Source organism: Panthera leo, chromosome C1, assembly GCF_018350215.1.
Source record: "Panthera leo isolate Ple1 chromosome C1, P.leo_Ple1_pat1.1, whole genome shotgun sequence".
NCBI classification, from domain to species: domain Eukaryota; kingdom Metazoa; phylum Chordata; class Mammalia; order Carnivora; family Felidae; genus Panthera; species Panthera leo.
In genome coordinates, this window is record NC_056686.1 from 212,884,829 (window position 1) to 212,911,462 (window position 26,634).

The 26,634-nt window shown below is 43.8% G+C and overlaps 1 protein-coding gene and 1 non-coding gene across 8 annotated transcripts in view; both read left to right on the forward strand.

Moving 5' to 3' along the window:
- DIS3L2 (DIS3 like 3'-5' exoribonuclease 2) overlaps positions 1 to 26,634 on the forward strand; it is a 347,338-nt gene that overhangs the window by 189,352 nt on the left and 131,352 nt on the right. For all 7 annotated transcript variants that reach the window (XM_042950509.1, XM_042950514.1, XM_042950513.1 and 4 more), the window contains one exon: positions 21,044 to 21,123. In XM_042950509.1, coding sequence (XP_042806443.1) covers positions 21,044 to 21,123 — 80 coding nt within the window. The remainder of the gene's footprint in view (positions 1 to 21,043; positions 21,124 to 26,634) is intronic.
- On the forward strand, positions 12,313 to 12,415 carry LOC122228966. The gene has a single exon (XR_006206848.1). It is a non-coding gene; the product is annotated as a U6 spliceosomal RNA (small nuclear RNA).

Genomic DNA, 26,634 nt, shown 5'->3' on the forward strand with positions numbered 1-26,634 from the left:
TAACGGGTATGGCGTTTCTTTTTGGGTCACGAACGTGTTATGGAATTAGGTCGTGGAAAAGATTACACAACCCTCTGCAGAGACTGAAAACCTCTGATTCATGCATTTTAAATTTTTATTATTTATTTATTTATTTATTTATTTATTTTTTTTTTTCAGCTAGCCGTAGTTGCACTTTGGATAAACCTCATTCGTACTGCCACCTGCACAAAGATTGAATCGTACATGTTAAAAGGGCGGATTTTATAGTATGTGAATTCTATCTCTAGATAGAAAAATCAATGCATGTAATCTATCCTATCAACAGAATAAAACATAAATCATATCTTGTCAGTTATTACAGAAGAGGCATTTGGAAAAAGTCCCAACACACGTATGTACTAAAAACTCTTCAGCAGATTAGGAAAAGAGAAGACTGTCAACTTGATAAAGAGTATCTGCAAAAAACTAGAAGGGATAGGCACATAGATTAATGCAACAGAATAGAAAACCCAGAGTTAGAGCCACACAAATATGCCCAATTAATATTTGATAAGGAGCAAAGGCAACTCAGTGGAGGAAGAGTAGCCTTTTCAACAAATGGTGTTGGAAGAATTGGGTGTGCATCGGCAAATAAATGAACCTTGGCCTAAACCTCATGCCTTGTGCAAAAACTAACTCAAAAAGGATCATAGACTTAAATATAAAATGTAGAGCTGTAAAACTTTTACAGAAAAGAGCATAGGGGCACCTGGGTGGCTCAGTCAGTTAAGTGTCCGACTCCGGCTCGCATCATGATCTCATAGTTTGTGGGTTCGAGCCCTGTGTCAGGCTCTGAGTTAGCTCAGAGCCTGGAACCTACTTCAGATTCTCTCTCTCTCTGCCCCTCCCCCGCTGATGTTTTCCCTCTCTCTCTCTCCCTCTCTCCCTCTCTCTCTCTCTCTCTCTCTCTCCCTCCCTCCCTCCCTCTCTCTCTCTCTCTCTCCCTCTCTCTCTCTCTCTCTCCCTCTCTCTCTCTCTCTCCCTCTCTCTCCCTCTCTCTCCCTCTCTCTCTCTCTCTCTCTCTCTCCCTCTCTCCCTCTCTCCCTCTCTCCCTCTCTCCCTCTCCCTCTCTCTCTCTCTCTCTCCCTCTCTCCCTCTCCCTCTCTCTCTCTCTCTCTCTCCCTCTCTCTCTCCCTCTCTCTCTCCCTCTCTCTCTCTCTCTCCCTCTCCCTCTCTGTCTCTCAAAAAATATAAATAAACATTTTTTAAAAAGAGCATAAGATACTTACATGGTACAAGACTAGCTAAAGAGTTCTTAGACAAGACACAAAAAGCATAGCCAATGTAAGAAAAGATTGATGGGACTCCTGGGTGGCCCAGTTGGTTGAGTGTCCGACTTCGGCTCAGGTCATGATATCCCGGTTGACGAGTTTGAACCCCCTGTTGGGCTCTGTGCTGACAGCTCAGAGCATGGAGCCTGCTTCAGATTCTGTCGCCCTCTCTCTCTGCCCCTCCCCCACTCATGCTCTGTCTCTCTCTGGCTCAAAAATAAATATAACCATTAAAAAAAATTTTTTTAAAGAAAAGATTGATAAATTGGTTCTCATCAAAAGTAAAACCTTTTTGTCTGTGAAAGACTCTGTTAAAAGGATGAAAAGAAAGCTAGCCTGGGAGAAAATGTTTGCAAACCACGTATCCCATAAAGGACTGTATCTACAATACATAAAGAACCCTTAAAGCTCAATAATATAAAAGCAGTCCAGTTAGAAAATGAGCACATGACATGTACTTGGAGAGGACATACAGAAGGCAAATGAGCACGTAAAAAAGGTGTTTAACATGATTAGCCATTAGAAAATGCAGATTAAGGGGCGCCTGAATGGCTCAGTCGGTTGAGCGTCCGACTTCAGCTCATGTCATGATCTCACAGTCCCTGAGTTCGAGCCCCACAGCGGGCTCTGTGCTGACAGCTCGGAGCCTGGAGCCTGCTTCGGATTCTGTGTCTCCTCTGCCCCTCCCCTGCTCATGCTCTGTCTCTCTGTATCTCAAAAATAAATAAAAACATTCAAAAGAAAAAGAAAATGCAGATTAAGTCCACAATGAAACCTCAGTCCACACCTGTCAGAATGGCTGAAATAAAAGGAAAAAGCAAAGTTGGTGAAAAGCCGCGAGCAATACCAAATGCTAGTGAGGATGTGGAGAAAGCAGATCATTCACACCCTGCTGGTGGAAATGTAAAATGGCACAGCTACTCTGCAAATACTTTGACAGCTTCTTTAAAAAACTAAACACAACCACCATACAACGTGGTAATTGCATTCCCGGGCATTATCCCAGAGAAATAAAAACTCACGGTTCACACAAAAACTTGCACACACATTTTCATAGCAGCGTTATTTATTCATAACCGCCCCAAACTGGAAACCACCGAGCTATCTTTCCACAGGTGCATGGTTAAACCAGTGTGGTACATCCATGTCGTGGAATGATACTCAGCAGTAAAGAGGAATGAACTATTGATCTTGCTACAGCTTGCCTGAATCTTCAGGAAATTGTGATCAGTGAAAAAAGCCAATCTGAAATGTTACATCTGTTTGATTCTGTTGTGTAACGTTTTAGAAAAGATACATTTTGGAACTGGAGAATAGATTTGTCTTGCAGGGACTGAGGGGGGCACAGTAGGGGGGGAATTAGGTAGGGATGATTGTTATTAAAAGACAGGGATCCTTGGGATGATGGAAGCATTGTCTCTTGTTTGAGGTGGTGCTTACATGCACCTCCACACGCGATAAAATTGTGTGGAACATAACGAGCACAAGTGAGAATGGGGGCTCTAGGTAAGATCGGTGTGTTGTGTCCATGTCAATACCCTGGTTTTGATGCTCTATTATAGTTTTGTAGAATTTTGCCACTAGAAATTGGGTAAAAGGTAGATAGCATCTTTATTATTTCTTACCACTGTATGAATCGACAATTATCTCAAAAGGCTTAAATTTAAAAAAAAAAGAAGTAGGCACCAGGTGAACACAGCTGAGAAAGTAATTTATTTTGCGTGAGGAAGCTGTAAAGCCAGGTAACTTTTTTAACTTGGCCTTGAGGGATGAATAGGATTTCCTTAGGCTTTCGTCTTACTATTGGAAAAAAAGAAAAAAAAAGGAAAAAGAAAAAGCAGCTAACAGTGTTTCTGATGTTCTCGAGAAGACCTCTCAGTAGGAAGATAATAAGCCTGTAAGGAAGGCCCTTGAACTGTCACTATCCATCCTCAAGCCAAAGTGAAATTTAGGAAAATCTGAGATTATGAAATAGAGGGCAAGAACAAAATGCTTGGATGGGGAAAGACGAGTAAAATTTGGGTACCAGAAGACCATGTCCAGGGGCCAGAAAGAGAAGCAGGCCTGGCGCTCAGGAATGAGGTCTGGGGTGCAGATACCCGTTTCAGTGCATAAAAGTCGTAGTCAGAGCCACCCAAGAGAGTGGATATACCTGGTGAGCACGCATCTGAACGGGAAAGGGGACCAGGGGTGGACTGTCCAGCGGCACTTAAAGGACGCAAGCTTCGTAGGAAGAGGTGGGGTTGGGGGTGCAGGAAGGAGGATATTTGAAGAGTTAAAAGAAAAGGCAGAGGCCAGGCTGGTGACAGGTTCCAAGCAAGGGCGAGTCGCCCTGTGCTCTGCTGCACTGCTGCCAGCTGGGGCAAAGCAGGGGACAGAAGTCGTTGCGTTTGGCCATCAGATTATTTTCTCTTGGGTATCTCATGCGTTGGGCAGTGAGTGGCGGGAGCCCGAGAAGACTGCGGCCAGCCGAGGAGAGGAAGTGGGGTGAAGAAGTGAGGACACGAAGTATAAATATCTCTTTTAAGGAGTTTGCGGCACACGGGAGGTGAGAGGGAGCTTGACCGAAGCTCGGGAACCAAAGACGTCTTTGAGATTGAGGAGAATTTGAGCTTGCTGGCAGGCAGTGGGGAAGGAGCCAGTGGAGGACATACACATTTTTGGACTCCTCTTCGGAAATTGCCTTCAGAGCCTAAGGCACATTTTCAACAATGGCAAATCTTCATCTTTTGAGAGTGGATTTGATTTTTGGAAACAGCCAAGTCGGTTTAAAGCCAAGAGTGGTAAATCAAGGGGGTGATCAAGCTGGATAACGCAACTTCAAAAAAAAAAAAAAAAAATTAAGTATAATTATAAAGTAGTAAAACTGATTTTCTTGTGAAGCTCAGGAATTGGCTTAGAAAGTAGTTAAAGAATTCCAAAAACCTTTCCAGCAGTTGTGGCGTGATGTGAGTAAGTGTATCGAGTCCCTTTGCGACTTTCACAGGACACCGATGTGTGCATGGAAGTCCTGTTGTGTATGTGAAGAAATTGGTCTTGCGGCATCATGTTTACTCTCAGTGAAAGTAAAGTTTCCCATAATCTTTTTCGCCTGAGAGGTGACTTAGTGGAATTACACCAAAGTTTGTATATGGGAGAATCAAGAGTTTCAAATTGTGATTGTTTAAACAGTTCTCCTGTGGTCTTACAGATGTAATTAGAATTCCTAGGATAGGAGTGTTCCCACAAGCATAATAATGCTTTAAATGTGTGTTCAATTACCCTTTTCTATAGTCATATTTAATCGTCTCCTTTTGAAACAGAGTTACTTTGAAAATACGAGATCACTAGCACAATCTCGACTGTCAGGCAGACCCGAGACAGTGCTGGGCACATCGTAGGCAGTCACCACGTGTCGCTCTCCTGTCTTCTCTGCCTTGGGGCTTGGCGTACACCAGAAGACACACCGAAAGAAAGATCAATTTCCCTCGGAGTAGATCGTCTCCATTAATGTTTAGCCAAAAATATCCGGGATGAGGAAAATTAGCATGTGTAAAAGTTTGAAGTTTTCATTTAGCTTTGTTGTGTAATGTGGCAAATATCCATATACCAACACATACAATTTGTTGGATGTTTCTTTTATACCTTTGTGTATGTGTTATCTCATTTAATTATTTTATACTTATGTATTACTTTATTTAATTATTGAAACAAGCCTGCGAAATAATTATCCCTATTTTGCCGATGAAGAAACTGGGGCTCAGGGAAGTGTAATCACTTGCCTCGAGGTCACGTGGCTGAGGGGCTGAGCTCCGACTTGAATTCAGGTCCATAGTCTAGAAGCTCTTACCCTTACCCTTCATCCTCCTGTGCCTGCATCTTAAACCCACGCTCTTGATAGACATTAAACAAGAAAGTCAACCCAAAATATCACATCAGTCAAGAACACTGCACCCTTTCCCTCCCCTGTATTGAGAAAAAAGAAGTTAGAGCCTTCTTCAAATCCCTACTGGCCAAAAAAAATGTGACAGCGTTGTACTTAGTGTAATTTCATTGACAAAGGGAGTCTTTTTTTTTTTTAGTTGATTTGTTTTTGAAGTAGAAACTTAGTATTAATATTCTGCCATGCCCTCTCTCTGCCTCCCCACACCTGAGGACACTCACAGCGCCCCCAGGAGTGGGCAGTATGGAAGCACCGACTGTAAGGGCCTGTCATGGCTTGTTAGCAAGAAAGCATTGGAGAAAGCCATGACAAGTTAGCCATTCTAGGAAACTTTCCACAGCTGTTGCACTAATTAAGACTTTTTTGGTCCCAAATAGCAGAAACCACTGGAGCTCGCTTAAGCAGAAAGGGGAATTTGTTTTAAGGATCCTGTGGTGACTCCCAGAATCCAAGGGCAGGGAACCAGGGACCGAATGAAGTAAGGCAGGAAACCCAGAAAGCCTCCTTCATTCCTCTCCGTCTCTCCTGCTTCTACACATCTGCTTCCTCCTTCCCCTCCCTCAGACTAACCTCTTTTGCTTCCTGCTCCTCAGTGGATGGCTGCTACCTGACAATTACCAGTCCCCCTGAGGGAGCTGATTTCTCTCTCCCCCTTCTCTTCTCACACACCTTCCTCCTGATCTCCCTCTCCCTCTCCCTTTCTCTGTCCCAATTCCACATTCTAGGGTGGGATTAGTTTGCCCCCGTTTGAGTTACATGCTGGCTTGGGAGAGGGGGAGCAGGACAGATAACAACCTACTACAGCTGTGTTCCCTCCTAATTTATGTGTGGTGTCACTCATTTTGCTCTCCCAGGAGTTTGAAAAGTTTCAATAACCTCGATATCACAGGGGTGAAATACAGGAGCATATATTTAGAGACAAATTTGGCTTGAATCGTCACATACTCTGCCACTTTACTAGGGATGTGTTTTTGGACGAATTACATAACTCCTCTGAGCCTTACTTTCCTTTACAAGTTGAAAGGGACATACAGGCAACTAACTTTCTCATAAAGTACAGGGTCTAGCCTACTTTATGCTTTATAAAATAGTGCCTCTTCTTTCTTTCTGATGAGGATTAAGGCACGATGCCTTACCAAAAAGATGTTGGAGTCATTATGTAGATTAGAATTTTCAGACTACCTTCTGCTCTCAAATTCTGTTCTTCCTTACCCAATTTTCCTGTCTTCTTGTCTACCCTTGCTATCAGCATATTCATAACCCAAAGGACTTTGATTCTAAACCTAGAAAATTCTCTGGGGCCATCTTCCTAGGCCATGGCCGGAGGTACCAAGGCATCACCTGAAGTGTATCTACTCACAGATATGTTGGTGTTTCTGATAAAGGGACTAGAGGGTGAAAACCATTTATGGCTCTGCCTCAGCCTCAGCCTATTTTCCAGGAGTTTGGAGTTGAAAGAGCCCAATTAAAGATTCAATTCAGTAAATATTTATTGTCGCTACCATTTGCAAAGCCCTGAAATAGATACTGTTGGATTTGAAAAGTACATAATTGAAACCGTCCTTTCCTTCAAAGAGAATGGTCTGGAAGAAGAGATGATGAGTCTACATAAATCATTAATTCGGGATGTTAGCAGAACGGGTTAACTAAGGCCCCATGTTGATGAAGTTAAATCATCTTAAATGAGAATGGAAAAGTTTGAAGCCAGTTCATGGAGGATATTGAATGCCAAGCTGAGGAGTGTCACGTCAGCATGGCTGGAAGCCAGTGAAGGTTTTTGAGAAAGGAGCGAAGAACTTTACCCTGGTAGCCAGATGCTAATGGACCTGAAAGGCCGAAGAGGAGAAGAGACCGGAGTCCAGTTGGGGAGAGCTGCTTCAGTAGGAAAAGAGGTTGGGATGATGAATCGAGGGCCAGTCCCAGGCTCGGTAGGGACCCGGTGGTGGAGATTGGGCTGAGACCCAGGGAGTGCCCCGGGAGGCTTGAACCCTGGTAGTGCAGGTAGAGGTGCAGACTGTGGACGGGGACTCCCCGTCTCCCATCCACGGGCCAGGATTAGAGAAGTGGCACTTTGCACTCCATGCTCCACTCCATTCTGCTGCCGGAGAGCACTTGCCGCGACAGGAGGACAGGAGTGCTGCCTCGACAGCTCCACTTGCCCTGCCCCCCTCAAAACCTTGTGAGTTTTGGGGTTTTTTTTTTAATTTTTTAAATTTAATTTAGTTATTTTATTTTTGAGAAAGGAAAACTAGACAAATTTAAGCATCTAATTTGGAAATTCCCTGGAGCAAACAGTAATTATGAACACATTTTTCCCTCAAAATCTAAGTATTTAATATTAAAATTAGCCAGGAAGTCATTATCAGACTGCCTTTTTTTTTTTTTTTTTTTTTTTTAACTGTAGAATCGGCTCTGTGAACAATGAAACAGAATTTTGGCCCAAAATGAATAGTTAAAAGACATACAAGACCAGACTTGGCTTTTCCCCACTCATGAGAAGAAAGAATTCCTGCATTTTTGCTGTTAAAAGTTACAAAGTTCTGCTCATGTTGGCCAAAGTAATAACAGAGTCCCTGGTCATCCTAAAATATAGCTAAAATTTATTTTGGCATTTTTGTTTGATATATTCATGCTGTTATTTTCAGAAATGCTTGTATATATCTCTTAAATAAGTCTTTCACCTCACTGAACACAGACTCTAGTAAAGGTTCTCAGTATTTTACCCAACTGTGCGAGGTCTATTCGGGCCCATTCATGGTGCTTTAGTCTTCCTCTTAATAAAAAGCAATCATTTGGGGAATACATTTTCCAGGCAGTTCCCCTGCCTCCCAGGGAAAATATTTTGGCCTCCCAGTGACCATAGGATTCAAAGACTTGACAGGGAAGCCCTAGAATTCTTGAAGAGCTCGGCCTCTGAAAGATTCATTGTTGTGGAATCTCCCTTTGAAAGAGACCACTTTATCTTGCTCCTAAACATCTATAGGACAGACATAGCCCTCTCTGAAAGGAAATTCTGGGTAATGTAGAAGAACAAACGTATGTAGGTAATCCAGTATGGGTAGTGTGTAATTTGAAGAATGATAGTTCCATTTTTATGGTTACCATAACAATCATACAGTTGTGCAAAAAATGTGTATAGCTTTTATAGAAGGGAGCTGGCACCATTGTAATGATTCTTCTCATATCAGAACAACTGTTTTCAGATCTGAAAAATAGGGGTGGCTTAACCCTTCCCCAGTTAGCTCAGCATGTTCCCTGAGAAGGCTCTTTGGAGCTCCAGGACTGTTGAAATGTATTCACCACTTACATTTGCATTTTAGCCTGATAAATGGATTGAGAATTAAGGATGATGATCCTTTCAACAGCAGGTTCTGAATTCCTAACTTGGGAATTCAAAGGATGAGAAAAAAAAAAATACTGTTCCTCAAATAGAGATGTAGGAGAGATGTCTAGACATAGTTAATTCCTTGTCTTTGTAACTATTCTTAATTCTGTCCACTAGAATTTAAATCCGTTAAAGACTCGCCTTTACCCCATCGTGTTTAAGTCTCTGATAAAGTCATATTAAAATTTGGTTACAATTTCCATTTTATTTTTACATGTTAACTATGTCACTTCTGGAAATTACAAAACAAATTTAAAAGTATAGTATATTTGAGTGAAAATATATCTATGCATATTCTTTCCTTGGCTATTTTTTCCTATTTTTGTACACCCTTTCCAAAAAAAAGTACTTGGGACGCGGCTTCTTCTGACATACTAAGGATTATCTACTTTGAATAAACTTGCTATCAGAACTTGGTATGTGACTTTTCAGGTTAAGGATTTAAAAAAAAAAAAAAAAAAAAAGTCACATTTGGATTTGGTACCTAAAAATGAAGTCATTGTAACTTAGTCAACCATAGAGGAAATTTTCCTGAAAGAAATTTGGGGTATATATTACTTCCGCCAAAATGCTTCTGAGGTGTTTAAATCTTAAGATAAAGTTTGGAACTAAGGGTGACTAGAAGAGATGTCAATTTCAATTGAAATGAAGCTTCTCAGTCTACTTCACTTCCTTTAACACTTTCTCTTGAATTCCCGTCCCATTAAATCAAAACTCTGCAGTTCCATGACCTTTGGCAAGTAGCTTAATCTCTCTGAGCCACAGTTTCCCCATGTACAAAATGAGAACAAAAATAATATCCACCATTATTATAATTCTGTCCTCTCAAAAGGTGCTTTCTAGAAGATAGAGATAAAAGTGTTTTTAATGAGAGCTGGATATCCCATTATATTGAAGCCCTCTAATGTGTTGATACTCTGTGAAGATTTTGTACATTGTATCAAATTCTTTATGCTTAAATTTTTAACACTCTTTATCGAGAGCCTTCAAGATTTGATCTCTCTGTGAGAGCATTTCCTGGAAGTTCATTACTATTTCATTTTGTCTGATTTCAAAATTCAATTTATATTAGTCTGTATTCTCATAGCCTGTTTTTAACCCCAATCGGATTTTTAAAATCTGGACTATAGGACATTCTGCTAGCAGAGATAAAAGGAAAAAGAGAGGTGTTCCGAGAGAGAGAGCTTTAGATAGAGAGACTTTCTGGGCCCAGTGGACTCAGCTGCTCTCATTGCTCCATTAGGCATGCAGAACCGCATTCCGAACCTCTGTAGACCTAGACTGGAGACTTCTTGGAAGGAAAGTGAAAGAATGCAGAGGCCAAGCCGTCTCTGCTCTACATATAAAGTTTCTGGGTTGAGTTGTGCCCAGTTGTTCAGTGCCCTCAGGTCAACTAACTTGGTGGATTCTGGGCCTTTGCACAAACTGTTTTGTCCAAGTCTTTCTTCCCCGCTGTAACCCATGGTTCGCTTCCTCACCTCCTTCGGGTCATCTTTAAACGTCATCATCTCATTGGTGCCTAGCCTGGCTGTCCTAATTATAATCAGCCCTTCCAACCTGTCCCCCTTACTCTGTCCTAATTTTCGTTTCTTTCTTTCTTTCTTTCTTTCTTTCTTTCTTTCTTTCTTTCTTTCTTTCTTTCTTTCTTCTTCTTCTTCTTCTTCTTCTTCTTCTTCTTCTTCTTCTTCTTCTTCTTCTTTTTTCCTGCACAGCACTTAATGACAGTACTTTTTATTTTCTGTCTCCTCCCCCACTAGAATATAAGTGGGTAGGCATCTTTATTCTTAACTGTGACCCAAACACCTAAAACAGTCAGTAGATGCCCGGTAAATATTGAATGAAGGAATTTTGGCCTTCTTTCTCTTGACCTCTGCTACTTTCTTTCTATTGACGTTCCACTGGTTCTTACAACTTGGTTTTGTTCTTGACACAAAATAAGTGAAAATTATTATGAAAATAACTGCATTTTCACACAATTATAAACCATTTAGAACAAGAAAGAGATGGGCCTATTTCTTGGGAAAAGTTATGTTTGAAGGGCTGCGTGGTGAAAGAGGGAGCCAGCTAATTCTTTGTGGCTACAAGTAGCTGAACTGTGGAGTTTTTCAGAATCAGATGTCAATTCAGCATGGGAAAGTACTTTCTGATAGAGCTCTCTAAATCGAATGGTCAGCCTAATGAGGAAATAAACTTTACTGCCTCCATATCCTAGATTTTCAAGATGTGAGTTGATCTCTTTGATTGACTTTTGGTTTAGAGTCATGTGAGGGATAAAATTTGGACTAAGGTGACCTCTAAGGAACTTCCAGTTGTGAGGATTCTCTGATTCTGGTCTCTGAACCGATATGGAATAATTTCCAGGATTTATTGTTAAGTGCAAAAAAAGCAGGTTGCAAAAGAGTTCATAGTATTCAGCTGTTTGTATAAGAACAAAGAGAAAATAAGGAAAAATAATATCAGAAAGGAAAGCAGAAACATCGAAAGGATAGACCAGGATATGGTGAAAATAGTTATCGCCAGGGGATACGTGGAGAAAAGGTAGAAGGTAGAGAGCAGAGTAAGGCTTTTGTGAGTACATTTGATCTTTGAACCATTTAAATGTTTTAAATGTTCAACAATAAAGTGAAATGAAATCCAAAAAGAGATAAAAACAAAACCTCTAAAATTGACGTAAGACAAAGACAAGTGGTTCTAAATGTGTGTTAAATGCACAGCATCACCACATACAGAGAAAAGAATTCGAATAACTTGTGGCACTGTACTTTTGAGCACTCCGTACTTGGAGTGGCTGTTTGCTAAGGATAAAACTCCAAATCTTAATAGACTCTTTGCGCTAGTGGCATTTGGATTATAATTCTGTAACTGTTTTGAATATTGAGGTCATTGGGAGCAAAGGTTCTCACTGGGAGAATGAAGGCATAAATGTGGAATGAGAGAAGATGAGGAAGAATGCTGTGGTATTAGATATCAGTTGGAGTGTCAATATGAACTCATGATTTTTAAACAGTATGTCGGGTTCAACCCCATGAAATTGCCAATTTTTAGGCCACAAATAGATATCAGCAGTTTCTCTGATTTAACTCAGTATTTTCTAGTTCTGCTCATTAAAACGGCCTAGAAGCCGTGAGACCCCAGTAATAATGAACACAGCAGTCTAGTACCCTCTATCGGTTTCTAAGTACCATTCACTCCCTGCCACAAGGAATTAGGGCTCCTAAGGGAATTGGGTGATTATTAGTCTGGGCCGGGAATGTATAAGGTGTGCCTAAAACATGCTGGGCCAAAAAGCAGAGAAGCTCTCAAAGGTTTATTGGTTTATTTTTTTATTTGTTAATATTTATATATTTTGGGGAGAGCACAAGCAGGGGAGGGGCAATGAGAGGGAGACAGAGGATCCAAAGTGGGCTCTGCGCTGACAGGCTGACAACCGTGAGCCCAACGTGGGGCTCGAACTCACAAACCGTGAGATCATGACCTGAGCTTGAAGTTGGATGCTCAACGACTGAGCCACCCAGGTGCCCCAAAGCACTCAGAGATTTATTGTGGACACATACCACAAGGACATGGGAGATCTTTTGAAAGAGCTCCCACTAACCTAATTTGGGACAATTTGAGTACCAGAAAGAATAGTAATGGTAGTAGATAATAATACATTGAACTTCAAAAAAATCAGTGACTCTATAATAATGCTCAAAATAAAAACAAACTTTGGGGTGCTCACTTAGCACAATATGCTAAAACTGGAACAATACAGAGAAGATTAGCATGGCCCCTGCACAAGGATGAATGCAAATTCATGAAAAACTTCGGGGGCACAGCAGGAAAACTTGTTGGCAGAAGAGAGGCAACTAATAAATGTATTTATAGTATATGAAAAGCACCATTTTATAACTTGAAGAGTTATATTGATTCGGGCAAAAATTACCACTGGATGCTAAAATCATTGCTTGAAAGGTTCTGTGAGAACAGGATATCCACATTATCTAGAAGCCTTATTCCACAGATTATTTGTTAAATACCAAGTAAAAGGTAACCTTAAGGTAGAAAGATCTGGCTAGTAGCACCTTGACCAAGTAATCCAATATCGCAGCCTCACGGTTTGTGCCTTCTGAAGGAATGCTGGATGAAGTGCACACTATCACCTGTGCAGTATTCAAGCTAAAATATTCAGCCTGAGTCTCCTCGAGACTTAAATCTTAACTTTCTGTTTGGGGTGGGGGGAGGGCGCCTGGGTGGCTCAGTCGGTTAAGCGTCTGACTTCAGCTCAGGTCACGATCTCACACTCTGTGAGATTAAGCCCTACGTCAGGCTCTGTGCTGACAGCTCACAGCCTGGAGCCCGCTTCGGATTCTGTGTCTCCCTCTCTCTCTCTGCCCCTCCTCTGCTTGCGCTCGCTCGCTCTCTCTCTCTCAAAAATAAATAAAAACATTAACTTTCTGTTTAGGAAATTCAGAGAAGATTAATTTTGCCACGTTTTATTTCTTTCTGTCCCTTCCTTTCTTCACCTTCCATGAAGAAGCAAGCTGCTAAATCCAGAACATAAGACATTCTATAAGACATCTGGCTGGGACTCTTCAAAAAAAGCAATGTTACATTAAAAAAAAAGGATGGACTGTTTTACATTAAACAGACCAAAGAGACACAACCACCAAATACTAGGTATAAACTTTGATTAGATCCTAGATCAGGAGGAAAACAAAGAGCTAAAGAAACTTTTGGGGGACAGTTGAAGACATTTAAATATGATCTGTAAATTAGATGTAGGGAATTATTAGTCTTGTCTGTGGTAAAAATGTTGTGGTTCTGTAGAAGAATGCCCTTATTCTTACAAAATGCATGGTAAAGTGTGGAGGGGTAATCATCTCTGCAACATAAGTTTAAATAGTTCAGATGGAAAAAAAAAATCTAGATGTATGAAGGTGGGGGTGGAGAGAGGAGAAAGTAAAGCAAATATGACAAAGTGTTGACATTTGATGAATCTTGATGAGAAGTATATGGGTGTTCATTTTACCATTCTTTCAGCTCTCCTGAAAGTTTAACATGCTTCAAAATGGAAACTGAAGGGAAGAAAGTTAATTTTAGCACATTCTTTGAGTTGAATCCATGGCTTCCCTGGCCCATGCCATAATCCCCGGCTCCCACGGTTCCGGCCGGCCTTGTCCCATGGCCTCTGCTCCAGAGTGTCGGTTGTTGAAGTATAAAAAGAGGCACAGAGGGCGCCTGGGTGGCTCAGTCGGTTAAGCATCCGACTTCAGCTCAGGTCATGATCTCACTGTCCGTGAGTTCGAGCCCCGCATCGGGCTCTGTGCTTACTGCTCGGAACCTGGAGCCTGTTTCAGATTCTGTGTCTCCCTCTCTCTCTGACCCTCCCCCGTTCATGCTCTGTCTCTCCCTGTCTCAAAAATAAATAAAACGTTAAAAAAAAAAAAAAAAAAAAAAAAAAAAAAAAAAAAGAGGCACAGAATGATGAGAGGTTCCGTGGATAAGTGAGTGTAACAGGGAAGACTGTTTCAGTTGCTTCTGATTCAGCCTCGTCCTATCTCTGTCCTTTAGAAAGCAACTTAATAACTATGTTCCCTTGGTCTGGAATTTTGCTAGAGCTTGAGGTAGATCTTCTGTGGACTGTAGATTAAAAACCCATGGTCACGTAAAAAGAGCCTGCCCAGGCCATCACCTCATTTCTTCCTGCTCACTCTGTGGCCTCAAATATGTCGCTTCGTCACTAATGGGGCAGAGAGGGACAGATGGACCAAGGTCTCTTTCTGCTTTAAATAGACCTTAGTCTTTTCCTGTTCTGAAAAATCTGGGATTTGTGTCAGACTTTTCAGCATCTGTTGTGGCGGTAGGGCTGAGTGAAAGAGTATTAGCATTTCCACAGCTGCCTCCAGAAAAAAATAAAAGGTCCGGGCCCGCTACACCAAGGGGGACAGACCTAGGTTTGGACAATGCCCTGGGTCGGCCCATCCTGAGGAGAGCCAGAGTGAAATGGAAGATCATGAACTCAGCCTCTGACGTGACTGGACCACCCAGCACCCATCTGGCTGGGCTGTCTACATGGCACTCCGTGGGTGAGCGCCCCAGCTATGTCGTTATGTTTCCTCCCATAGTTGACATGAGATCTGCTGGTTTCTGTATAGACTCTTGGTACCATCTCATCTAAGAAAGTGTTTGTGTAGAACTTTTATTCTTTAACCTCGTAAGATCATTTCTCAAAATTTTCCCGTTCCTTTCCACCCATTCGCCATCATCGACCCAGATCCTTCGCAGCCGAATCGCTTGCCAGCAAGGAGGCACACAGAGTCACGGCAGAGGAGGGCCTCTATAAATGCTGTGAGTCTGGAGAGGGTCCCTCAAGCGCAGTTTGTAAAACACTGTTTTATGAGAAAAGAAGATGGGATGAAGACAGAAAAGGACACCCTCGGAAACAATAACACTGTGGTGTGACCACAGGGCTGCATGCCAGGAGGTCATGAGTTCTAATCCTAAATGTATTTCCCAAGACGCAGTGGCAAAGTTGAACGGAAAAGTGCTAAAGAGAGCCCTTTGGTCATTTTTTCATTCACTTATCCATCAACTATTCGTCGTATTTGTGTGCCTTCAGTGTGCTGGAGGAGATAGAGAGACAGACCCGTGCCAGAGCCAGACCTCGAGCAGCTCCCGGCCTTGTCACGGTGAGACAAGGCGACGCAGGGTCGGAGGAAGACCTGTCCCTAAGGACCCACCGGCATGCTGGGGACAATGGCCAGTGCCGTTGGAGAGGGGCAGATTGCAGGCGTGGGCAGCACCGCGGAGGAGAAGCACTGTCCACTCTGTGGAGCCACAGAGGTTGCCTGGAAAAAAGATGGCTTCTTGGCCAGTCCTTTTAAAGCTAGGTAGGCCTTGGACGTTGGAGGTTGGCTGGGTGAATGTCCCATTTAGGAACAGCACAGTGTTTCAGAGACCAGAGGGTATAGAGGAAAGTTTGGCACGTAAGGTCCATGTCGGGACTGTGCAAACTGACTGGAAAAATACAGGTTGGGGCCTGATCCTGAAAGGCTTTGAATTCTAAGCTGAATTTCTCTTTTACTCAGGAAGGAGTTGATAAAGGTTCTTGACCAGACACATGCTTTGAGGTGATTAATCTGGCAACACCCATGACCTTAGGGAGAGCAGTTTCTGTGGCGTGGTAAGGGCCATGGCCCAAATCCAGCGAGGTGAATAGTGACGGCCTGGTGATAGAATGTTGCCGTGGAGACTAGACAGCTGCCCCCAGCTCCAGGGAGGTAGAGGTGCTGGTGCCTTGAGGAGGAAGGCGACGCAGGGTCGGAGGAAGAGTGTGTGAGTGACAGAGGAACAGAAATTCTTTCTATGGTTTTGTGATTTCCTGGGATTCTTGGCAAGGTCTTAAGGGATTAAAGAAGGCGTTTAGTTACTTTTCATGTGTTCTTTTCCTGGACCAGTGGCTTTGAGGAGGACAATCTTAGAAGTTTTCTGTCACTTGAAAAAGTTCTACTAAGCCCTTCAGTCACGTGCCTTCAGAAATTCTGGTTACATACGTTGCTCTGAATTGGAATTCTGCAGCCTCATGAACTGGAGTCTCGTTCTTTCCCTCCCCCACCTGGCACTCTGTTTCCTGTGGGTCAGGGTTAGCTTCTTTCTAACCATTGTTGCGGAACTCTTTAAATATTTGGTCTCACAGGTTCTAAAAGCTGGCAGACCAGGCTGCTCCCTGCAGGTTGTGAGACCAAAGCCTTCCAGAAGAGGAGCCAGTAAAATCCCAAGCATGTTAACAGAGTGTAACAGCTGCACAGGGCACCAGCCCCGTGGGGCTGGGCTCCCAAGTGCTGAGGCCAGCAGCTCCCGGCCGCTGTGGCCCACAACCAGAAGGAACCCTCACGCACCACATCATGGCCGATTCGTAATTGTGGCGATGACAACAGGTTAAATCACTGGCTCTCGGCGCTGGGGTTTGTCAGGGTCACTCACTGTTCCCTTGCTTCTCCCAACTTGCCACAGTGAGAGAGCAAGTTTGGAGTCCCCTGCTACGGTACAAATACTTGTTGGGAGCTCGCCAGGTTTTACTGTGTCTAGAAGTTCGTTCTCTTAGTACCCATATCGAAGGTCTTTCCTTCCACCATCCCCTTCAACATGATCCTGAAAGGTTGTAACCCCTCGGCCTACCTATGTACGTACTTATACCCTGCTTTTTTAAAAGAAGTGATTTTAAGGTACCTAACAGGTACACATATAATGTAGTTAACTTTTTTTTAGTTCGGATACAAGGCAAAAGGAATATATAAGTGGGATAATTAGTTGCAGCCAGGAGAAAGCTTAGTTCACAAAGTTCAGACTATAAATAAGATCCTTTTGAGGCAAGTCACCAGAGTTTCCTGGGTCTCCTAGCAGCCCAAGCAAAGAGGGAAACTTAAAAGGATAAAATTCACGTCTGTAAAATACAAACAGACCATTAGCTCAGGAGGGGAGGAGTGGGTCCTTGCCACATATAAACTTCCCCCAAAAGCACTCATAAAAGGGGCCACATGTTCGGATGGACAAGGCCCTCATCAGCTTCCCTGCAGTGAGTAGCATAGCCATTTTGTTGACTTCTTGCCATGGCCCTTGGGGTAGGCCTGGTGACAAGGCTGCATCGGGGGCAAGGACTCCCCTGGAGGCCTGTGCGGCGTGCAGTTCATCACTTCTCAGAGGGCAGTCTCCTGAGGAAGATGTCAGATCTGGGAGATGATCTCCCACCAAAAAAAGAAAAAAAAAGCCCAGACCACATAGACGTGACAAGAACTATGTGACAGCGGCATATTGAACGCTCTAAGTCCCGCAACTAAGAAATTGGCCCAGCATTCCCCAAACTGACTTAATCATCAGACCTTTAAACAGACAAACAAAAAAAAACAAAACCGTAGTTGGCACACTGGGGAACATTGATCCAAAACAGGGGTCAGCAAACTTTCTGTTAAGAGCCAGGTAGTGATGTTGAATATACAGTCTCTGACATAACTACTCAGCTCTGCCATTGTATCCAAAAAGCGTGGCTGTGTTCCAGTAGATCTTCACTTATGGATACTGAAATTTGAACTTCATACAATTTTCCCATGTCATGAAATAATATTCTTTTGGGGTTCCCCCCCCCCGAACCATTTAAAAATGCACAAACCATTCTTATCTCACAGATCATTCAAAAACCAGGTGGCAGGCTCTTTTTGGTCTGTGGCTATAGTTTGCTGTCCCATGATCAAGGATAATGTTAGGGTGGTATCTCTTTCCAGCAAGCCTTCCTGACCACTGTTCCTCAGAGTTGTTTTAATTTAGACTTTTATGTTTCTGGTTTAGGAGCAGATTAAAAAAAATAATAAAACAGCAGTAGAGAGTTGGTTTGAGTGTTTACAGGCTATTCTAAGATTTCTCTCAGAAACAGTTAGTGGGTCCTCTTAAACAAGACATTTGCAAATTACAGTTGAAGCCCTAAAATTTTACTCTGTCGTATATGCCTGCATCAGTTTGACACTGAAATGTTTTAGGGGGCATTATTCATTCATTCACTGAAATAAAAGTCAAAACACTGTGAGACATTTAATTTTAAGAAAAATAACTTCCTTTTCAGCAATCGAAGTAAACCAGTAAACTGTGGCCCCCACAAAGCTAACAGTGTTCTTTTTGATTTCTGACTAGAGGGACATTCTTTCAGCTTCTTATGATGTCATTAAGGAAGGAGGATCAAAATATTCCCGCCTCCAAGTCTGACATTTTACTTTCAGTTCCGCAAGTATTTATTGAGTACTCAGTGTATATATAAAGCATTTCGCTAACTTTTATGGGGGATACAAAAGGAACAGCAAACAGACAGTTTCTTCTTTACCTTGTGATTCAAGTTCAAGATCCTTGCCAATTTAGAGCCCATTACTTTGGTGTCAGGATTAATTTCACCTCCCCGTCTCTTCTTGTTAGCAAGTATGCATTCATTCAACAAACACTTGGGAGTTACAGCCTCTGTATAGCCCTGGAACATGGCCTTCAGGGAGCTTACTTTCCAGAGGATAGCTGGTGTTTCTCTTTTCATCTGGCACTGTGCCATAAGTACATCTTTTATATGGTGGAACAGAAATTATTTCTTTGTATCCTGAGACCTCCACGTTTATATCCCACCACCACCACCCACCCCCCACCCCGCCGCGGTGTGCACTTCTTCTTGAACTGTTTAGTGAGAAGAGTAGATGTCCCGATAAGCCACTCTTCCTGGGACTGTGCTCTCAATGCTCTAGTTCCTTCTACCTGAGTGGCACTCACCTCTCCCCACCCTCTTCTCTTAGTTACCAGTGAGTTCATGGTTTTACCTGATGCATAATTTTTAAGTTATTGACTGTATTTTGCAATATGAGTCTACAGGATTGCTAAACATCTTTATAAGCAGTATTATATATGCATTTTTTTGATTGGAGATTACAGTGCTGATTTTTTCTATTTATAAAAATAATAGTTGCAGTGAAAATTTTGAAAAATATGGACAAGTATACAGGGGAAATAATGAGTAATTCTAGCACCTCCTCATCAACTTTATTAATAAGGCATATTCTTTCCTTGATTCAAAAGTCATACTCAAAATTTTTAATTTTTGAATTAATGATCAGTAAAGTTGGCCTTTATTTGTTGTGCATTTATATGAATTTTAAGCCCTGTATGGATTCACATAATCACCATGACAGTCAAGATACCAGAAAGCTCTGTTCCCCCCGGAACAAGTACTCCCAGCCCCTGGCAACCACTGATCTGCTGTCATATAATTTTGTCGTTGTGACAGTGTCCTAGAAATGGAATTACATATCATATAAACTCATGAGAATGGCGTTTTTAACTTAGCATAGTAACTTTGAGATTCTTCAAGTTACTACACGCACGAATAATTTGTTCCTTTTCATTGCTAAGTAGTAGTTATTCCCTTGTATAGCTATACCACATCTTGGCTATCTGTATATTATTTTTAAGAGTCTCTCTCTCTCTCTCTCTCTCTCTCTCTCTCTCTCTCTCTTTTTTAAACATTTTGACATTTCTCAAATCCCAAAATACATTAAAATCAATGTTAATATGGTGGGGGTTTTTGTTTCCCTAAAAATGTGCTGCTGAATTGCTGGTGCCTGTTAGAATCAGTAGTGGCCTAGAATCAAGCTGCTGCGGGGTGAGCTGAGCGGTGGGAGGGATCACGGTGGGCTGTGAGGGTGGTCAGCCGTGAGGGAAAAGAGCAAGAAGGGGACGGAGGAAGGAAGGCCCTGAGAACTTTGCAGGCCAGCCCCCGGAGCCAGCTCTGCAGCCTCTCAGGGCTTTGAGGACATTTTGAGCAGAGGAGCGACCGACCGGAGGAAAGAGGTCTCTGCCACCCCAGCCGGTCTCATTGTGGTGGGTAGAGGATGCTCCCGTCGCTAGTGCTGATGCCTCCGGAAGAGACCGGCACGCAGCCGCAGCCCTGCTAGTACTAGAGGACGCGAGGGCAGAGCGTGGGAAGAGTCCAGAGACAGCAGAGGGCGCCAGCTAGAGAGCCTTGTGGGAGGGGCGGGTACTTCCTGTACCCCAGCCCCCGGGCCAGTGCCCCGGGGGGGGGGGGGGGGGGGGGGAGGGAAGGCAGGAGGCGGGGAGAACTCAGGACAGGCTGCTCCAACCGTGGGCATTTACATGGTCAGACTGGTGAGCTGGGCACGGCATGTTAGGTGGGAAACGAAAGCAAAATGAGAACACCCCAGCACTTGACAGATTAAGAGTGAGAAGTGCATGGGGGGCCATGCGAAGATGAGTGGACAGAGGGCGTACTGGATTCTGTGAGCTTGGGTGCAGTGTACGATGATTCCACGAAAACCAACTGATTCAGGGCCAATTCCAAGTGTAGTTGTATTATGGCTAACTGTATGGGCCCAAGTTTTTTTTGTAAAACTTCTTCTCAGGTCCCGTCCCCTGTGTCACAAGTCAGGTGATTTGTACTGTGGCAAATCCCACTTGGGTGGAGATAGAAGAAGGAACAGTGAGTCATCCTCCCAAGGACAGGTTCCCACTAACCGCTGAGGAAGAGGGCGGCAAAAATAAGAACTACCACCGGAGAGGAATTTACCGAAGGGCCTTGCTCCTCGTGTCAGAAAACTCTTCTGGGAAGCCTTGTCCGTGGAAGCCACCTCAGTCTACCTGCTCACACCTTTCTTGCTCAGGACCAAGGAACAGTAGGTGCCAGTTGACAGAGAGGAAGAAGACCCTTAGAGACAGGATGGAGTCTTGGTAGCTTCCCCCATTTGTCTCTCCCCTGTCTCACTGTAGACTAAAGATCCCCTTCTCAGAGAGCCACGACAGAAGTTACTCGTCCCTTTGCCTACCATTTGCACATTTGCAAAGTAACTGTTCTTTAAAACTCTAGTATGGTGGGGTAAAGACTCTGGTATTTGCCGCATTGCTAATTATATCTTCAATCTTTCCCAGGAAAGACTGTATCTTCACCATTGACCCATCTACTGCCCGCGACCTCGATGATGCCCTCTCCTGCAAGCCGCTTGCTGACGGTAGGATGGAAATTTCTAGACCTCTCTGGGTAGCGGGCAGTCTGCATGCCTTTGTGGTCAGTCTGGCCGCCTCGTACTTCCCAGGCAGTGTAATGTGCAGGGTTGGGTTTGCTTTGTTCCTGAACTTGCCCCTGAGCCTACACAGCATGAGACCTAAAGATTGTGTTCCTGTGGTGACTTTGATGAGGGTGAGCATGAGAAGGGTCCTCTCGCTGGGATCCTTCTGGGCCTCAGTGGAGGCAGCAGTGAGGACAGAAGAATGACTTCCAGGCCTTGGCCCCTCAGGAGGTTCCAGTTTGGGTGTAGCGTGTTAAAGAAGAAAGCCCTTAAGCTCTGCTTAGGAGACGCATTGGGTTCTTTACCTGAATTTACCAACAGGTTGGGATGATGTGGGAGTATCCTCCAAAGGCGAATCTGCGAATCGGCAGGAACGCCGTCCCTGACAATGCCCTCGAGACCCGGCAGGTCATCGTCACGGCCGATTGTGAAAGGCAGCTGGTAGGGGCTCCTTGAGCATTCTTTTGGGCTGGAGCTGAGCAGGAAGAGTGGGATCTGAGGCCAGTGGTCTTGGACAACTACAGTAGGGCCGAAGGGAAGATGTGTAGGGTATGAGAAGAGCAAACCCTATCACGCCCCCTCCAATGTCCCCTCCCTCACCACGTGCTAGTTATAGTCTTGAGTTACTCCTGGGCCCTCTCTAGGATGGTGTTTAGGTGACTGCTTTGGCTTTAGTCATTCTTGGATACGGCTTTGGCACTATCACGGGCTTTGACGGCTTGCCGATGATGGGTATCCACCCTTGTGGTTTCAGTCTGCTGCAAAGTGTTGATGGCCCAGCAACCTAGTCTTTTAAAACGTTGCAGAGGTGTTCGTGTCGTTCATTAACGCAAAACTCCATAGGTTCAGTGTGTGATCTCTTCTCTACTAGTGTAGGCTGTGAAGATTAGTAGAAAGAAGGCTGAGAGACAGAAAACATCATTACCTAAAAATGCTTTCATCGTCTTTTAGTGGGAGTCCTCCTTGAAACTCTAGGCAAGATTGCTCGGTATTTTCAACTAAAAAAAAATGGAAAGAAAGATACAACATTAAAAAGAGAAAAGGCCCCATAGAAGTTTTAGAGCAATGATACACTTTTAAAATCCAGAATGTAAGCAGCCTACTTAAAAAAAACACATACTGGGTTGGTTTCTCATCTTCTGAGCAATATTTGCTAAGTGCAAAGGCTTGAACATATCGCTCTCTGTGAGTCCACTCCCCTGAACTCCAGTGTGAAAAGTGCCCCCAGGAAGCAGGAAGCCAGGTGACAATAGACCTCACCTCTGTATTTCTCTTCTCTCCAGGTTCGCAGCCCTGCTCTGTTTGTAGCCTCATGCTTGGAAACAGTTGTTCCCTTTATTGTGTCCCCTTTATGGTCATTAATGGCACAAGGATAGGTCCACTGCCCGTTAGTGCGTCTTGGCTGGCCTGGATGGTATTCTCCTCACAGGGATACCAGGGAGCAAGCACGTGTCCTGCCCTGCTCACTCTACCTACCACCTACTATGTCTCCTGTCTAGGGCAGCTGATTAGCAGCACAGATTTCACGTAGGGAATTGGTGGAAGACAGGGCAGGAAGAGTAGACTGGGGACAAATTGTGCGTGTTTATAAATTTCCAACCAGAGAATGTTCTTTGTCAGACCACCGAAAACCAGTTGTTTTCAATCTCTTGTTCCAGGAGAGCAGTCAAAATAAGGAAAATAATTCAACCGTACAAGACGAAGGAAGAGGAGAGGAAGTAGAGGCAGAGAAGCATTGTAATCACTTAGGGAAATAGGTGATAAATTGGACTGGGGTTGGTGGCAGTGTGAAGGAGGGTGGGGAGGGCAGATGTGAGAAAGGGCGAATGACAGAAGAATCAATGCAAACGGACACGGGGGTTGAGGGAGAGGAGTCCGAGAGGGAACAAAAGTTGCAACCTGGATGATGGGGAACTGGAATTGACAAGTTAGAAACCAGGACGTCGGGAGGACGAGCTGGTTAGGGAGAGATTGTGTCTACGTGGGGTTGTCTGTCTGGTGATGCCCATTTACCTAAGCTGCTGCACATCCTTCTCCAGAGGAGGCAGGGTACAAATAAGCCCTGTAACCACATACACAGAGAGCCCTGAAGAAAAGTAGACAACACACCAAAGTGCAAACAGCAATTTTTTTAGGATAATGGGATCATAAGTGTTTTTTGGTCTTTTCTCTGGTTTCCAAGCTTTTATAATGTGGTAATAATAGTTTTATAATGAAAAAATTTTTGTAATAAAAAAAAATTATGAGGTGCCAGAAATCACAGGCTGCCCAGTAGCGCACTGCTCCAGGTGATCAGATACCTTGTATCTGCTTAGTTATTCTCGCATTCCAGAGGAGTAATTAACATGTGGTCATTTGGCAGAGCAGCAGAAAAAGGACACGGAAAAGGAGTCAGAGAAGAATCTGAAAAGGCGAGGGTTGGTCAGTCCAGCGTTTTTATGGTGGCACTTCTACAGTTGGCCTTTGTGACAATGGTTTCTGCCAAAGCTATTTATCCAGGGAGATGAAAACTGAAAGTCAATTCCAGTTTGGATTGGGGTGAGGTTGGCTAAGTTCAGGTTCCGTTAGTTACCAGTTCATGTCAATTTTTGCTTAGAGGAAAAAATGTTTAATGTTTCAAGAAGCAAATAATGTTCTCTGGCCATATTTACATCATCTATAACCATTTTTATTTAAAGAAAGTATCGAGGCCAGACTTTCCTTTGGTCCTATTAAAATCATCTGAATGACTGTTCTGTGCAAATAAAACCTGCCGACAGATGCAACTCAATTTAGTCCTCACTGTCTCATTCTGTAGAATTCCTATGTCCCCTCAGGACTTGTTACCAGTGTCTCCTATAGGTGTGAGACTTAGACCCCACAGTCTGCAGATAAATTCTGCGGAAAGGCAGTGACGCCTGCTCCCCGGTATGTGAGGGTTATGCTGGCAGGCTGATGAGGGGTGCCCCCTACCCTCAAGAAATCTCCGCTCTGGAAGGGATTCTCCCGTCATCTAGCCTGCGGATTCCCCACCTCCGGGAGCCTACAAATACATTTGAGTGGAACATTCCCTGGGCGTCACCCAGCACACTAACTTTAACGCAGAGCAATTCACTTTTGCTCGAGAAAATACTGAATAACACAAGTGAATGAGAGTGGCAGTATAGTGATAACCCAGAATCTAAAGACAGCAAATCACACCCTCCCTCGTTTTATTACTGGAACAGATCACTTGCAACACACCTCACAGTTGACCTCACCACTCAAGTGCGGGAATGCCACAGTTGTCACATCACCCTCTGTTTTTCAGATTACCTCCACAGCATCCACTTATTCAATATCCAGATTGCCTTTTAACGCTCTACCTTGCCGGCAGCCCATTTGGCCTTCAGATTGCATGACTATTAGGAAACCCTTCCCTGTAATGAGCTGAAACATTGCTGTCTTCCAACAGTTTTCTTTCCTTGGGTCCCATCCGTACCTATTGGAGTCCAGAGAACAAGTCTTGTCTGTCATGTGACCACGCCCGGGGCACTAGATAGCAGCTGTCTTGTATATCTGCTTCACAACTTCTCAGCTAAGCAATCTTTTCAGAGGACGTGGGGTACAAATATATATATATATATATATATATATATACGTATATATTTATACATTATATATAAATAAATATATAATAATATATATACGTATATATTTATACATTATATATAAATAAATATATAATTATATATATATATGTATGTGTATATATATATATATATATATATATATATATATATATATATTCTTTCATGTGCTGTAGCTTTTAAAGCTTGAGCCTGTTTCCCATGTCATGGAGTCACTTCTGCCTTGATGAGGTCTGAGGTACATGGCAGCCTCTATCCAGACTTCTCCATGGCTATCAGGGCATGGTGACTCTCCCAGCCAGTTGCTTCTTCCTGGGCTGACCCAAGTCCAGAGGAACAGGCACCTGTTCTCTTCAGTGAGACAAGCCTTCTCGCTTTGCTTTAGTCTCAAGAGGAAATTGTTAGGCAGGACCTTTACTCAGCTTAGCTGATTCAGGCCCCCACCAGATCCTGCAGGAAATTGATGTTCACTGCCTCTCTCACAGCTGCTTTTTCCAATGTTTTATTCTCTAATGAGCGCTCTGCCTTTAGACGTGGCAGGATCGTGCTAGGAAGGCCTTAGACATGAAGGATTTGGGCTGGGGAAGGGGGGGGGGAATGGGGAATGACTGCTAATGGGTGTGAGGGTTCTTTTTGGGGTGATGAAAATGTTCTGAAATTAGATGGGTGGTAGTTGCACAACTCTCAATATACCCGAAACCACTGGGGGGGGGGGGGGGGTGGGATATGAGTGAATGGATGAATGAATAAGAACAAACAGACAAACAACCCATTCCTCCTTGAGGCTTTCTGAGGAGTTTACACCTTAACCGCAACTTAGCCGAAGTCTGGAGGGAATGCCTGGGCTGGATACCCATAGTCACATCCCTCTCACCTGTCTCTCCCCTTTCTGCTTTCTTCGCTGAACCATGAAATCCCCGCCCAAGGAGCACACCCCTCTATTCAACCAACTGCTCACGTTTCCTGTCCCCACAGAGCACAGCCATCTGACTCAAAGAAAGCAGGATCCGACCTACTGTCCAGGTGTAAGAAAATGCTCAGATAAACAGAAGTCATCCAGCCTGAGAGGTCGCAGGAATGCAGGTTACTTACTTTGCTGTAGGGGGCGCCAGTCTTCTGGCCTGGTTTGCCTCTGTTGCCTTCCTGGTTGCATGACTTTCCCTTCTCTGAGGAGGAAGGAGTAGGGAGCGGTGTCTCAGGGAATGGGAAGAGACTAGAAGCAAAGCCTGTGAGAATTTCATAGGATTCCTAAACTCAGTAACTTCCCCGTGTGGTTCTGTTTGTCACCTGCTGAGAGTTTCTTGTTACGAGTGCCTTCGGAGGCAGTGAGGAAGAAGGAGCTGGAGAGACTGTACCACTGTATTCCAGGCTGAGACCAGAGAATCTGACCAATACAATGGGTGGTAGTCATTTTAGACGGCAAACTGCTGACAGGACGTCTCTGGCTCTGCCTCTGGGAAGGAAAAGAGAGCATGGAAGTCCTGGCGCTTGTGAGTGAACGTCTGGGTGAATCCCAGCAACCAGGCTGGACCCCCGCCCCCCGTGCTCCCAGGCTCTGCCCTCCCTTCTGGGCATATCTTACCCCACTACTCACTCACCCCAGCCCTTTACATTTCTCTTTGGTCTGGCTTCCTCCTCTCTCTATGCAAACTTCAGTCTCCTTCATCCTCCATAACCTTTCCCCAGCTCTGCTCCACCTCGGGAACTTTCACCTGCGTGTGTCCATCAGGACATCTTGAAAGAATCTTCGGAACTGGCTGCTGCTCCTTTCTCACTTCCTTCCCTTTGCAACATGGCTTCGGGAAGTTCAACGCAATAGGTTGTCCCTGACCTCAGGTCCCCCCAA